We start from the raw sequence: 14,704 nt of genomic DNA, 5'->3' as shown, positions 1-14,704 counted from the left end.
GTAGTTGTATTTTCAAAAGCTGTGTCAAAATAAAAACAACACACAACTTTTTTTCTCCAGGAATAACTAGGGTTATGAGAGAAACATATGACTCCCCAAAACATTTGTAACTTCAGGGAGTTATATATTTATTTCAAGAAAATAGAAACATATAAAGATGCATAGCTACATATTCTGGTCAATTTACTGAAGTAACTGACATCTGTATTTAAAATGTTACCCAAAAGAGCCGCTCTGGAGGCACGTCCCACATCTGCTGACTCCACTGGTAAGAAAAGATTTGTGAACATGTTGTCACGATTATCACATTAGTCTGTAGTTTCTCAAAGGACCCTGAAGCTCTCTGGTCTTGCATGCATCTGTTTAAACATTGACGGAATTTTGGTAGACAACTAACACACAGTTATAGATTATGGGCTTCTGAGAAATTTTGGTTCTAAATCAGACCTCCCTTACTACCCCCTTGCTCTGTAACGTTTCTCAGAATAAGGTTGTTGTGGTTTAACCAGCAGGCACCACACAGCCGCTTGCTCACCTCCACCTCCCCATGGAATGGGGGAGAGAATCGGGGGGAAAAAAAAGGTAAGGCTCATGGGTTGAGATAAAGACAGTTCAAAAGGACACAAAAAGAAGAGAAATAATGATTAAGATGATGATAACAACAAAAATAATAACAGTAATAACAACAGTAATAACAGTAGTAATAATAATAATTAGTAATAATGGAACATAGAAAGCAAGTGACGCACAATGCAATTGCTCACCACCCACTGACTGATGCCCATCCCGTCCCCAGGCAGTGAGTGATCCCCCCACCCTGGCCAGCTACCCCATATTCATTGCTCAGCCTGACTCCCCATGGTACAGGACATCCCTTTGGCCAGCTGGGGTCAGCTGCCCTGGTTCTCTCCCCTCCCAGATCCTTCTGCACCCTCAGCCTCCTGGCTGGCAGGGCAGCGTGAGAAGCTGAAATGGTTTTGGCTCCGTGTAAGACAACTAAACATCGGTTTGTTATCGGCATTATTCTCATCCTGAACCCAAAACACAGCACCATACCAGCTTCCAGGAGGAAAATTAACTCTCTCCTAGCTGAAACCAGGACGAAGGTCTAGCTTGGCTGAAGGTCAAGTCTGGTATAGCTACATCAGTTGAACTGGCTGCTAGCTGCCTGTATACCGTATGATTGAGCAGTACTTCTTGCTACATAAAATGGCTTTATTTTCCAGAAGATTTATCCACATCTAATACTGAACTCATCTTTTAATAATAAGGTGCCTTACCTCTTCTGGCACAATTCCTCTACAGGTACTGTTCTGTGTCCTGTTCACCACATCACTCGTGAGATGTGCTATTGTGCTGCACAAAGCCTTCAAAATTATGTTGCTTCAATTACAAGTATATGTTAATAGGAGAGGATAATCCTTTCTCCTTTGTAAAAGCATTTAAAACAGTACTGCACCTGTTCCTCTTGGTTTTGTTTTTACTATTTCAGTTTAGCACAAGAAGTCTCATGCCATTAAGTGAGAATCATTTATTGACAAACACTTTTAAAAACGACATTAGCAAGCAACTTCTGAAGGAAAGCCAATTTTTTAGCCAGCTAACCAAACCTTTAAAGTTGAGCTCACTCTAAGTCACCACCATTTCTCAATTAAAAAGAGCAGTTTCACCAAAGGCTCTAACTCAGTGATGTGTGGGTTTGGATGTAAGGCATCTGATATCTGTCTTTAACCACTTGTTCCTCTCACCACAGCGGGCATCAGTAAAGAGAAATCTGACATTTTACAAAGATGCCTCCCAGAGTCTGCCTTAAGGTAGTGTTGGTCTGGCCAACTTTTTCCAGCAGTGACCACCAGACCACATAAGGCACTTTTCTACTGGGAAACTTTATCTGCCACACTGATCTCCTCTGTGAACTTGGGCCAGTAACTTCATTTCTCTAATTTTTCAGCTGTGAAAAGAGAACAATACTGGCCTTTGGGATGTTTTATGAGGACAAATACACAAGACTGCAAAACACTCAAATACTCCAATGGAGACCGTGTAAGAAGCTAAAGGAATACAAGGGGTTGCAGACAAAGGAGATGCTGAAGGAGATGCAAAGATGATGAATTATGAGAGACACCTGACTCAGTTATTTCAGCAGACAGAGTCAGAGGAGCGGGACAAGAGGCAGAAAAGAAAGGCGGCTTATGGAAATTGAAGCTAGTTTGGGAAAATTACATTTTAGGCTGTGAGGTCTTTCACCTCACTCTCCATGTCTGCCAAGTGTTCAAACCCATGGCAGCCATGTGGAGACCTCATTTGGATCCTGGGTGGCCACTCCTGTTCTTGAAGGGCAGCCCCCATCTCCTTATGCTGTGTGACACACTTTATGTAAGTCAGGAGGTACGTTTAGTTCTGGTGTGAGAAGTACCAAACACCAACTTCCCTCATCCCAAAAGAAATGAGAGAAGTTAGCTTTCCTGTTTCTCTGAAAGGAGAGGTTTGATGACCCCTCACCCAAGCATGTACTCCTCCACATGCTTCAGAAAATTTTAGATGTGCGCAGCTTTAGATTTCTCTTTTACCTGTCTGTGATAGCAACAGCTTTGTAGCTCCTGATCTCACAGCAGGTGACAGATAAATATTTTGGGCCAATTGCCTGATCAGAGCTACATGTTAAACAGGTGTGAAAGCTACATGGAAGGGAACAAGAGTGTGAGGGCAGGAACAGACCACGTGGGAAGAAAATCCCTACAGTACTGAGAAACTGATCTTGGCGTGGCAGGTTGGTTAACACTCAAATTTTCCCTGCTCTTACAGGTTAAAGCTGGATCTTCAACAATGTTTAGACGAACATTCACGGCACACAAAAAAAAAGTATTCCAGTCTGTTTTTAATAAACATGGGAAGCCTGTGGTTGGGAACAGCGGGTAGCGAGCCACTGCTAGATGACAGAGAGGCTGATCAAACATCCAGGGATAACAAATAAATAAATATATAAGCTCCCCATCAAATCTGAGGCGTCGTGTGTCCCCTTCAGCGCCCAGGTCAGGCCGGCAGCCCCCGGCACCCCCCGGCTGCCACCTCCATGGCGGAGCCACCTTCCCGCCCCACCGCAGCCCGGCGGCGGCCAGAGGGGGGCGATTCCAGCCCGGCCACGGCCATGGTGGGGCGGGACCGTCCCGGCAGGGAGCGGGGAGGGCGGCACGGCCCTGCCCGGCTCGTCCCGTCCCATCCCGGTGCCCGGGACAGCCTCAGCCGCCGCCGCTGCTGCTGCTGCCCGCTTTGCCCGCGGCGCCATGGAGCGGTGCGTGGCGGGCGGCGATGTCGGCATGTGCCAGGCCATCTTCCCGGCTCACGCCAACCACCGCGGGGAGCTGAGCGCCGGGCAGCTCCTCAAGTGGATGGACGCCACCGCCTGCCTGGCAGGTAGAGGGGCGGCGGCGCCCCGGGGGACGGCGACCACCACGGCACCGCCTCAGGGAGCCGGGGGTTGAGGCGCCCCCGCCGCCATTTGCTGCCCCGGAGCCCCCCCGGCCCCTCGGGCTGCCCCTGTGGGCGCTGCCTCGCCCCCGAAAGCGGCGGCTCCCTCCTGGCTTTTGCCGGTGGCAGGAGGGGAATGGGGTGGTTTTGTGCCCCCGAGGGTCGTGGGGGGGGGATTGGGGTGAGGAGCGGGGTACTGAGGGGGTGTGGGGTGAGAGGGAGCAGCCAGAGCTAGCAGGGAGATGGATGGATCGGGGGTGGAGCGATGAGAGGTGCTCGAGGAAAGCAAAAAAGAAAAAAAGCCCTAATTTAAACATATTCGGAGAAAAACAACACAAGAAACACCAGTTTAAAAAACAACTTCTAACACCCCTCAGCTAACTTCTAGAAGCGAGCAAACACCAGGCAAATGCGCTGCCGCCAGCCAGTGAGCTCCCGGTGCGTGGCGTGGGCTTGCGGGGCGCAGGAGGGCTGGTAGGGGATAGCGGCTGGTTTTTGGGGAGCTGCTGCCCAGATGGGTGTTTTTAGGCACGCAGTGTGGTGTGCTGGCTGTCTAGGCGTGTGTCATGCTTGGTGGCTTGTGGCTGTACCCACAAAATTGTGGGATGCTGGAGGACCTGTCCCATGCGGCAACCACCTGGCAGGGTTCAGCTTCCCAGGGTGAACGCGTGTTTGTTAGGGGTTTATGGTGGCACTAGGGAACGGCTTGGCTCCAGCTATTTGGTGACTTCTCTCTTAAAAGCATGGATGGGCTGCTAACTGGTGGTATAAAGCCTGTAACTCGGGTCCCTGCCCTGATGCAGCAGAGCCCCAGCTGCTGCGATGGTCGGTGCCTGCTCCCTGGACTTCTGCAAATCTGTGATCCCCATCCGCTGCAAACCTGACAGGGGAGCTTGCTTTCAGTCCACCTTTAGTGATTGTTTTTGCTTGATTTGACTTGTGCCACACAGCTAGTCCCATTGCACACACACGTTTTTTAATGCTTTCCCTAGCTTGGGACTTGTGTCACAGCAAACGCAGCATGCCAGGCAGGGATTTCTTTGGCTTTTGCACCTTTCCCCTGTGGTAGTGCCAGCTGCTGCAGTTGCAGGTGCCTGGATTTTGTACCTCCTTTGTTCCATGACCTGCAGCTTCAGGCTTGATCCACCTGTCTCTTTGCTCCACTTTGAGGCTGTTTATGATCTATCACAGTCTTACTCATCATCTTGCATTAGGCTGTGGCAACTCTAGCCTCTTAGTCTTTAGTGACCTCTTCCCTTCAGCACAGTTTGTTGTGTTTCTGATAAGTGCCTTAACGTGTTTTACCCTCATATTTTAAAAAGGAATTCCTCAGGTAATGATACAATTTATGCACCACCCTCTCTCCAGTTCCTCCAAGCCTTTTCCACCAATGGTCACAAAAATATTGTTGGGCTCCATGGGAGTGAGAACTTCTCTCTGTTGGGCAGACTACTGTTGTCCACGTTTCCTAGGACTCTTTTTTTTTTTTTGTCTACATCACCCAGGAAACTTTCTGGAGCTGGAGTTCCCTGTGTTTACATGGACTCATAGAATCACAGAATCGTAGAATATTCCGAGTTGGAAGGGACCCATAAGGGTCATTGAGACCAACTCATGGCACCATGAAGGTCTACCCAAAAATTCAAGCCGTATGACTGGGCGCGCAGTCCAAATGCTTCTTAAACTCCTATAGACACTGCTGTGACTATGTCCCTGGGGAGCCTGCTCCATAGACCCTAGAGGATGAGGAATTTGGTCTGTGATATGAAACTCTAGGCACTATGGTCAAATAAATAGTAAATCACAATAACTTAATATAAAAAGATGACTGTTGGACTCCTAAATATTATCAGCAGAGATACTTACCTTTTCAAGATTATGTTTTCTAATTAATACAAATTGGATGTATTATTTTTTGTAATCTATGAGATGAAGAACACTACACATTTCGAAAACAATATTTTCAATTTGTTACAAAAAGTAAATACTCTTTTCCAATGTTTAAATCTTGATTGTGTTTTTTATAATCCTGCAGTTTTAATATAATACTGGGGGCATGTACTTACCTGCTTTCCACTGCTGTGACCATACTGTCAAGCCAGTAGGTCTTTCTCCTGTGTCTGAGAATTCTCAAGTGACATAACCTTCTAGACAGGTTTAACATAGCTGACATCCACAGCATTCTCGTTTTGAGGTTGGTTGCTGGGATTTCTGTATACCTGTTAATACTCTTTTCCCCTGGAAAATGCTTGATAGCTCTCATTCAGAATGCTCAGTTTTAGAGGAGGACCTTAAATAGTTAGAGCTTCTCAAACTCAGGAGAATCATTATAATCATCTAGTCTCATTTCCTGGTATTACCTTTACATCATGGTAAGTATTAATCTTATTTCAGCTGCCTTTTTTTCTAAAGGCTCCACTTCAGACTTGCAAATATATAGGTGAATGGCTTGCTGCAAGTGCAGTGCAGTAATTGTCTGTCCTTGTGTGTCTCTTGAAGCTGAGAAACACGCTGGTGTGTCTTGTGTGACAGCGTCTATGGATGACATACAGTTTGAAGAGGCTGCCAGGTACAAAACCACCTAACAATGATGAAATGTTTTCATTTTAGAGATTCTTATTTGGCAGAGATAAACTGAGGCATCATAAAATACTGCGAACTCCCCAGAGCCATGGGGTTAAGTCTCGAAATTGCTCTTTCCTGTCGGCGATAGCCTGGCCCACTTAGAAAACAGAGATAAATTTCACAGATCTAAAATAAACTGTAGTTACTTTGACCTGGCAACGTAGATGCCAGGTGAGAAACCAATGTCCCAGTGATCTTTGGCTCTAGTTGAAGTGAATGCCACAGGCCATTACTTATCTCTGCTAAATAAGGAATACACTTATAAAACTCATAAAGGTTGCTGTACGGTTTTTGTTGTAGGTGCAGTTTCAGTTTATATCTTACTGACTCTTTCTTACAGCTCTTTTAAAAGAATATCTTCACGTAACAAAACAGAAATGTTTTACATTTGTGATTATTCAGTATTTAGCAAGTGTACAAGGTAACACAAGGTTTAAAAGGCAAAAGTTTTGTTTTAACCATTCTCCATGATGATCCCTTACAAAAGTAAGGGATAAAAGACACTGTAGGAAGAAATGACACTTTTTTTTTTTTTTCCGAACCATATATTGCGAAAAACGTGAAGTCATTGCTTTGTACTTAATGCTGTATTTAAGAGTATATGTAAAAGCCATGGTCTGCTTAAATTTAAATAAATAAGCAAAACTGTGTGTGGAAGTTCATCATATTACTGAACCTGAGCTGCTGAAGCAGCAGGACACAAATGAAAGAAGCAAGATATCCTACAAACTTCTTGTGTGTTTTTGCATCTTGCACACTAGAAATTAGTGCATAAATGATGTCACGGGTGAGGTGGACCTGGTACAGACCAATGTGCGATGATCATAACTGTAAGCCAAGCAATGTTGGTTGTCAGATGTGCAGCTGATGTAATATAAATAATTCGCACTTTTGGTCAGCGAGTTGTTAGACCAGTGGCTACTAAGAGGAGAACTAGAACCAGCAGCAAAGCAAGTGACTATGGTCATGCTAAGACTAGAAATCACAAGAAGTTCTTGGCCTGTTCTACCAAGCGAGTTTTAAAATGTTTGTCTTGTCTGTAATTGTTCTGTGGTTTTTATTTTTTCCTTAGGAAATAATCTTCTCTGCAAAAACAGGGATCACAGATGAACAGATCGCAGAGCTACAAATCTGTAGATCACAGATCTACAAATGAAGTCAGAATAATGTTTTTCTTTCAGGCATAGTATTTCAGACTTCATTAGCCTCAGAGCATTTTTCTCTCTTGTTTCTGAGAGCAGACCTGAGCTTCTGAAATAGAATAAAAATACTGTCTTTTCAAATTCGTTTCTAAATATGTTTCTAGCTCTGCTTCTACTTGTAGGGCCAATGTTCCGTTATTTATAAGAATTTAAGGTACAAGTCTAGTAACTGTGAAATGGTTTCAGTAATTATTCTTCAGCCTCAGTCATCCCTAACATCCTGTTCATAGTTCACTGTGTCATTTCCTAAATTCTGCCAGATTATACAAATGTCTGGCATTAGTAAGAGCTCTTCTTATTAGATATAAAAAAATATTTTGTAAGTTACCTGCTGTAAGGCTTCATTTACCTAACTCAGATTAGGTATGCTCTGTAAGGATTAACTCTTCCATGTTTACTTCTCTTCAATTGACATGGAAATACATTTTTTTCATAATATATCCCTATATTGCAACACTCAGTTTTATGCCATGATAAGAAATAAGTTCCTCTTCCTCATCTTTTAATATGCAGCAGATCAGGAGTAGCAAGAACTTCTAACTTTAAATTACATTTAAATTTTGTTAATGCTCCGTATGTTAACCATTCTGATGTATTTCAGAATCCTTCTGCCAGTTACAAGTGAAAGTGTGATGTTCTGTGACTCCTGCCCTTAAGTATCTATTTAAATGCCCAAGCTGATCAGCTGTCTGGGCTTAAATAAATCTGTTTGTCCAAAGACAGAATACGTGATACCACGTAAAACATTTCATTTTGAAACTGCTCTGGATAATATATGAAAAGACATTTCCCTATCACGCTGTCTTACAATCTCAGTTCTGACATCTTTATTTTCTGTTATGGCCACGGACCCCAGAGGACTACACTTTCCTGCAATGAAATGTGAATTCAGCTACGTAGACTGGAACACTGAAGGAGATGTAAGTCAGTCAGGGCGTTCAATGTCTCTTAAAATCCAAACCCACCTTATTGCAGGACTGGCTCCTCAGGTTGAGTGAGATCACATCCAGCTTTGTTCTGCTGTTCCCTCAAACTCCGCAGTTCCCTGAAACATTAACAGATGCAACCTTACCTCTCTCAACCTCTTTTATGCAATGTTCTCACAAAGAGGAAGAGAGGTCACCAGGGACCTATTGCTGGCAAAGGTCAAATAAACAGTCTTTGTGTGGAAGAATGGGGTAGAGACTGCTGCATTCCCTGCTGTGCGTGGATCCTCACAGACAACCTGCCATCGTGATGTCCTTCACAGGGACCGTGACATCTTCTGCAAGCATCCACAGACTCTGAACTCTCCCTCTTGAGAGGAAAGCCTCATGCTCACTGTTAGTGTGTGGCATAAACTTACCTTTTTTTCACCTTGCACTTCTCATTACTTCTGTTGCTGTGTTACTGTAATCCTCTTGAGAGTTTTGTGGCAGATACAGAATCTTCAGAGGTTTTTCAGGATACTTGAATGAGTTCTCTTTCTAAGCTTTCTAAAGGCTTTTTGCAAGACTATATCTATAACTTCTTTGCCAAGCCTGAACACAAATACTATGCTATTGTTCTGAACACCCTCTCATTTTTAAAGGCATTGGTGGTTCCCTTTTCTGTGCAGTTTGGAACTATTATGTTAATGTTTGCATGTTTGCAGTGAGCGACAGAAAAACTGAGTATCTTCAAAAGGTGTATATCTGCAGAAGGACCAAAATCATTCCTTGAGCCACTTTTTTCCCCATGTAAAGGTTTCCACTTGCATTCTTGAATGCGAATAAGAAAGAAAAAAAAAATCTTTGCAATTCGTTCTTCTTGTCTGGTATTGCAAAGGAACAGTTTTCCTACTTTCCATTATATTGCTTGATAACTTGTTTGGAAATCTGGCAGTGAGAGAAGCAGTTTAACAAAAGCCTTACCTTTGTACATCAAAAAAAAAAAAATCGACTATCCATTAAATTAGGAAGAAATTAAAAAGATTTTTTTTTTCTTAATAAACTGGGGTCGTGCTGTGCCCAGTGCTTAGCTGTAGATGTCTGTTTCTTAGGTGATCAGGTAGCCCAAGTTATATTTGATAGTCATGGACGTAGCTTGCTGTGCTTTGCCTGCTTTGGGACTGATCCTTAGCAGTTTTAGGTTGGCCTAATTTCCCTGAAGTCAGCAGCCTCATGCCCAGTTATTTTGGCTGCCGTTCTCACTTACCCTGTCTTTGCCTCATGTCCTTTTGCTGTTCTGCTCAATAAGACAACTCTGGAGGAAACTGCCTTCTTTTCACTATTTTAGCATTGCCTCATAAAAAAATACACTTATCAGTATATAAGAAGCATTATTTTAGAAATTCTATAAGGAAAGTATTTTCACAGTCAGTTAATTTTATGTATATAAGTAAATATAAGTAAATAAATATGTAAATACATATAAATACAATACATGTGTTATTTATACATAAATATAATATTCTGTTTAGGTATTCTATGTAAGTAAATGGGAAAGAGTAGTAGCTGCTCAGACAGAAGGGGCATGTTACATCCCTGCTCGTGGCCAGAATGTGGGAAGTAAACTCTTTTCCCATCCTACAGAAACTTCAAAGAGCACTAGGGGATAGAGCACAAACTGGGGGTATTCCTTAGTGTGTATCTATCTGTATATTAGGGGATGCACGTGATGTGCATTTGAGCAAAAGCAGAATCTAGGCCAAAATTTCTTGGAAGACTAGGATCCTGGAGCATACCTGGTGTCATAGGGATAGCAAGGAAAAGGAATGCCTAGAATTAAGCTTACATAGTTTTCTGAGAGACTAAAATCATTATTAAGCATGAGTGTAATCTGACTGTGGTAAACCTTTTCCAGTGCATTTTCAGTACACTGTGGAAGATACAGACTGATCACAGCTTAATGAGAGTTTCTTCCAGAGATTTTTTTCACTGCTATTATGAATACCTAGAGAGGGACGTCCAAACACTTATTAAGCTGCATGATTACGTACCATAAGAAGATTTTACTCTTCTTAACAGGGTTGGACAAGTTATTACCATCAAAGCAAAAGTGAACAGAGCATTCAACACCAGCATGGAGGTAAGAGATCATCACTGTTATTTCTAATGATGCTTAATGAACAGGGGGAGAGAGATGGGAGGAGAAAAGAAATGAAACAAGGATCCAGTCTTACTAGTTCCAGAAGGATGTAGTGCAGAAATCTAAACAACAGCGCTGCCTAATGAAAATCTGGTTTCATAATGACTATTTTAATTGCATATTGCCTGTTAAATAATCTGTGTCAAAATAGCAACTGGACCCCGAAGACTTAAAATACTTGGCAGGTATACTGGACAGGTTGGCGTAGTTGGTGTTCGTCCAGTCCAAAGCCGTTAACCTCTAAGTAATCTCCAGATCAGAGCCAGGCTCTACTGAATAGGTGGACTTCTAAGTATTTTTGAAACTTTTGATATAAAAAAAAAACAACTTCTCTCAGCTAGTTGTGCACATGTTATTACTCTTCATATTGTAATAATGTATTGTCCAATTACTTGAAATAAGAATGGAACAATATGAGTATATTAATTAGTATTAATGGAAAAGGTGCATATCCTAGAGAATGTATTCCAGAAGGCTCTAAAGTTCACAAAAATCAAAAGATTTGATGCACATCAGAATGTCAAATGAAGTGCTTCCCCTTCAAGTGTTTCACTGTATTCTGTGTCTTTATAAAGACTTCACTGTTCATACAGATCTTAGATTCAGAGGTAGACTCCCAATGGCACACAAATAAATGGAAATGGATACCCATAAAACTAAATCTAAATGTCTTTCCTGTTTTTTATTTTACCCTTACAGATGGTTTGAAACATCTATGTACAGCTGTGCTAAAGGGCTTTTCAGAGGCCAGAGAATATTGTGATGTTCTTGTATGTTCAGGGCTCTATCAGTGATAGCAGATCAGGCTTTTTACCTTTTTTTAGGCTTTTTACCTTTTACCTTAGGTTTCAGAGACAAGACATGATTAATTTGATAAACAGTGCTCTGCTTTATCTGAACTCAGTGGATGATGGTGTAATTACTTTTTTCTCCCTTTCTCCCACTACCTTCTTCCTTGTAGGTTGGCATCAAGGTTACAGTACAGGACATTTTGACAAATGTTGAAAAAATCGTGAGTGTGGCATATGCAACATATGTAGCCAAACCAGTTGGTGCTAAAAAGGTATTCTTTCTATTTTGTTCTATGCTTGACGTTACTGGGACTATATTTCTGTGAAATAGCCCTCCTCTGATTGTGAAACACAGGAAAATGATGATACCTGTTCATTCTGATCAATGACAGAAAAATAGCATGAACTCCAGAAAACAGGGAGATCTTTTTTTCCACAACTGATATGATTTTTTTAGCCTTTATTATTGTTTCCACTTTCTCCTGCACATTTACTAGTAGTAGAACTGGTGCTGTTATGGGGACTGCAGTATTGCCACAGGCAAGCATTGGAAAAGAAATTCCTATGAGTTTGCACCACCTCTCTCCTTTTCAGAAGCAGATCTATAAACATACAAGGGTTTGGGGGAGGGTGGCGTCCTTTTTTTTTTCATTCTTCCCACTCCCTTTTGAGGAGGTGGTCCAGAGTCATCACTACTCAGGTAGAAAACATTTTTAAGCTAGCTTCCAACCTAAATTAATTCTTCAGCATTAATGTTAAATGGTTTGCATGCCACTGTTGTCTCTTCTCCCCAGTGTTGGGATCCTTGGAGGTGTTTAGAAACCAGTCACAGTGCTGTTTGGCTTTCACAGTGCAGGCATAGTTTTTCTAAAGTGTTTGTGTGGGAAAGGCCGTGTATTCCTCAGATATTCTTAATGAACTCCCTTTGTGTACAGTCTACTTTCTAACACAAGTTACTAGTATCACAATCATAGACTTTCCAGTTTCTTTTAACATATTTTAAAAGTGCATCTGCCTCACTAATATCCACTGCTGATTGGCAGACAGTTGTCATCACGTGAGCAATTTGATACATCCAGTCATTTCTTTCCTTTTCTGCAATGATATAGTGCAGTTTGCTGAAGAAACAAATTAGTTCAGTTTTACCAAAACTAAAGCTTAGCTTGTCTCTGAAAGGTTAATGGCTAAGGTTAGCTTGAGAGCACTAAAATATAAAGTAAGGATTGTTTATTATTAATTTGATATCACATCTGTGGCACCTTATGTCCAAATTTCCAGGGAGATTATTTACAGATTAAATTTGTGATGATTAACTAAGCTTAAGACAGGACTGCCCAGAGGGAGTTTAAGATTTCAGTTCTAATTTCATTGGAAATTAGAGTATTGGAGAAGTTAACATTTTTTCAAACCTGCTTTTTGAACAATTGTTGCTAAAGCTGTGCAGAGAGCAACAGTATACATTCACCATCTTAATCTTCTAGCTCAGCCATTTGGAAAAAGCTGGGAAGTTCTTGAGTAGGGTCAGAGACAAGGCAAGTAAACTGGAAGAGTGTTCAGTGAAGACTCGAAGACTGAGAAATAGTAGCAGCAGGCTGTAAAATGTTGGTTTTGTCTGCGTTACATTGCTTGTGCATTATTTTAAGGTTTCTGAAATTAGATCTTGTAAGTAAATGACACAAGTGTCTGTTCAGTAGCACCTCTCAGTATTTATCTAAATGTAAGACTTTTCAGAAGCCAGTATGGGACTGGATTCATTTTTTTCCCTGCGCTGACATACATGGCAATTTGCATTTGAGCACAAGTAGCGTTTAGGGCATAAATCATTTACTAGTAAAGGAAATTCTTAACTCTGAGAGTGGTGAGGTACTGGAGCAGGTTGCCCAGGGAAGCTGTGGGTGCCCCATCCCTTGAGGTGCTCAAGGCCAGACTGGATGGGGCTTTGGGCAACCTGATCTAGTGGGAGGTGTCCCTGACTATGGCAGGGGGGTTGGAACCAGATGGTCTTTAAGATCCCTCCCAACCCAAACCATCCTATGGTTCTGTGCTTCTATGAAATGTATGTAGTCTGAAGCCACACCAAGTGCTATGTGTTCATGCATTTCTCCTCCACCTCAGAAAACCAGTAGTCCTTTTAAAACAGGTCTTCAGATAGCTGGGGATAGAGTAGGCCATGTGAGTATGAGTGAATTCTAAGAGTGCAGGCTATTTGAAGGAGACTTAGTGAAAGAGAATGGGCTCTGGGGTACACTTCCATGCATTAAGAAAAAAAGTATTGCACCACTGCTCAGTGCAACTGTTTTTTTTTTCTAAAAAGAAAATTCTGTACTCAAATGTTCTTGAGTATAGATTTGTTGTTGTTGTTTTCTTTGTTGTTGCTGTTGTTTTTTAAATGAGGACTGTCTTAAACTGTAAGTGCTCTTCTGAATCTTTGTATTAAGAAGTCAAAAGCCTGTTGTGTGTGAGTTTTAACAAATGACTCTGAAAGGATAATGCAGAATCTCTTGAACTTTAACTCTGCGCATGTTTGTATTAATGACACTTGTCTTCTTGGAGAGTTGATAGCAAAAGATTATAGAAAATGCTGATGCCATTTTAAGTTCAAAGTGCATGGTATGATTGTGGAATTGAGAACTCTTTTTTTTTTTTTTCCATTTTCATAGATTGAACTAGAACCTGTGCAGCTTCTGTCTACAGAAGACCATCTGGAGCACACCCTGGCTACTGAGAGAAGAAGAATCCGACTGGGCTATGAACAGGTCTTTCAGAACCTAATGCAGGAGAGTAATAAGGAAGGTGATTACTGTGGTCATTATAGAAGATGGAACAAATAACATAAGGGAGGGAGAAAAAAAAAACAGTCCAAACAGCTGAGTGTAGCTCCGTGAGGTGGTGGTGTCAGGTAGAAAAGGGTGTATCAGATTTTGTGAGTCTGCGTAGGACAGTTGTACTAATAGAGTACCATTTATTTGTCTTTCACAAATTCTAAATCTAAAATGCAGGATTGAATGCTAAGCACACGTTAAACAGATGTAAAATGCAGATCTTGTTGCTTATACATCTAAGATTTAACAGTAAATGCAGATCTTTGCAATACAGTAATAAAGTTCTATAACATCAGTTATAATGTAGACAGAAGGATGAAATTCATTTGGGATTATGGCTGTCTTTGCAAGAAACCTCAAAGGGCTATGTTCATGCTGTGAGAACGTTCCCAACAAGCAGGTGAAACTTCATTAGATGGTGGTTAAAACAAGTAAAGAAAAAAAAAATAAACTCCTCAGGACCAAATTAGAAAAGCTGGTCCAAGGCACTAGTTCATCTTAATTTCTGGTAGAAATCTCTGTTCTTAAAGACCACTGTTCTTCCAAGTTGCTGTGTTCCCCTGCAAAAGAAGTTATTAACAAACAGTTAAGAAATCTGCTGATACCTGGAAAATCTGAGCTGTAACTGTATCTGAACAGCAGTCATTATTATGTGTCTGTCTTCACTGAGGAAGGATGAAACCTCTTG

General features: G+C 41.8%; 1 protein-coding gene across 3 annotated transcripts in view; it reads left to right on the top strand.

Annotated features, from left to right (window-relative positions):
* Positions 1 to 3,208: 3,208 nt before the first annotated feature.
* Positions 3,209 to 14,704, top strand: part of ACOT12 (acyl-CoA thioesterase 12) — a 32,732-nt gene continuing 21,236 nt past the window's right edge. Inside the window, exons 1-5 of one of the 3 annotated variants that reach the window (XM_084505166.1) lie at positions 3,209 to 3,414; positions 5,968 to 6,037; positions 10,283 to 10,343; positions 11,365 to 11,466; positions 13,855 to 13,987. In XM_084505166.1, the coding sequence (XP_084361292.1) occupies positions 3,285 to 3,414; positions 5,968 to 6,037; positions 10,283 to 10,343; positions 11,365 to 11,466; positions 13,855 to 13,987 (496 nt within the window). In that variant the 5' untranslated portion in view covers positions 3,209 to 3,284. Of the gene's footprint in view, positions 3,415 to 3,698; positions 5,841 to 5,967; positions 6,038 to 8,150; positions 8,216 to 10,282; positions 10,344 to 11,364; positions 11,467 to 13,854; positions 13,988 to 14,704 lie in introns of those variants that run through there. The other 2 variants (XM_084505167.1, XM_084505168.1) reach the window with 2 other exon arrangements.

Source organism: Aythya ferina (assembly GCF_964211825.1).
Source record: "Aythya ferina genome assembly, chromosome: Z".
Lineage (NCBI taxonomy): Eukaryota > Metazoa > Chordata > Aves > Anseriformes > Anatidae > Aythya > Aythya ferina.
This window is presented reverse-complemented; position numbering and strand designations above follow the sequence as displayed.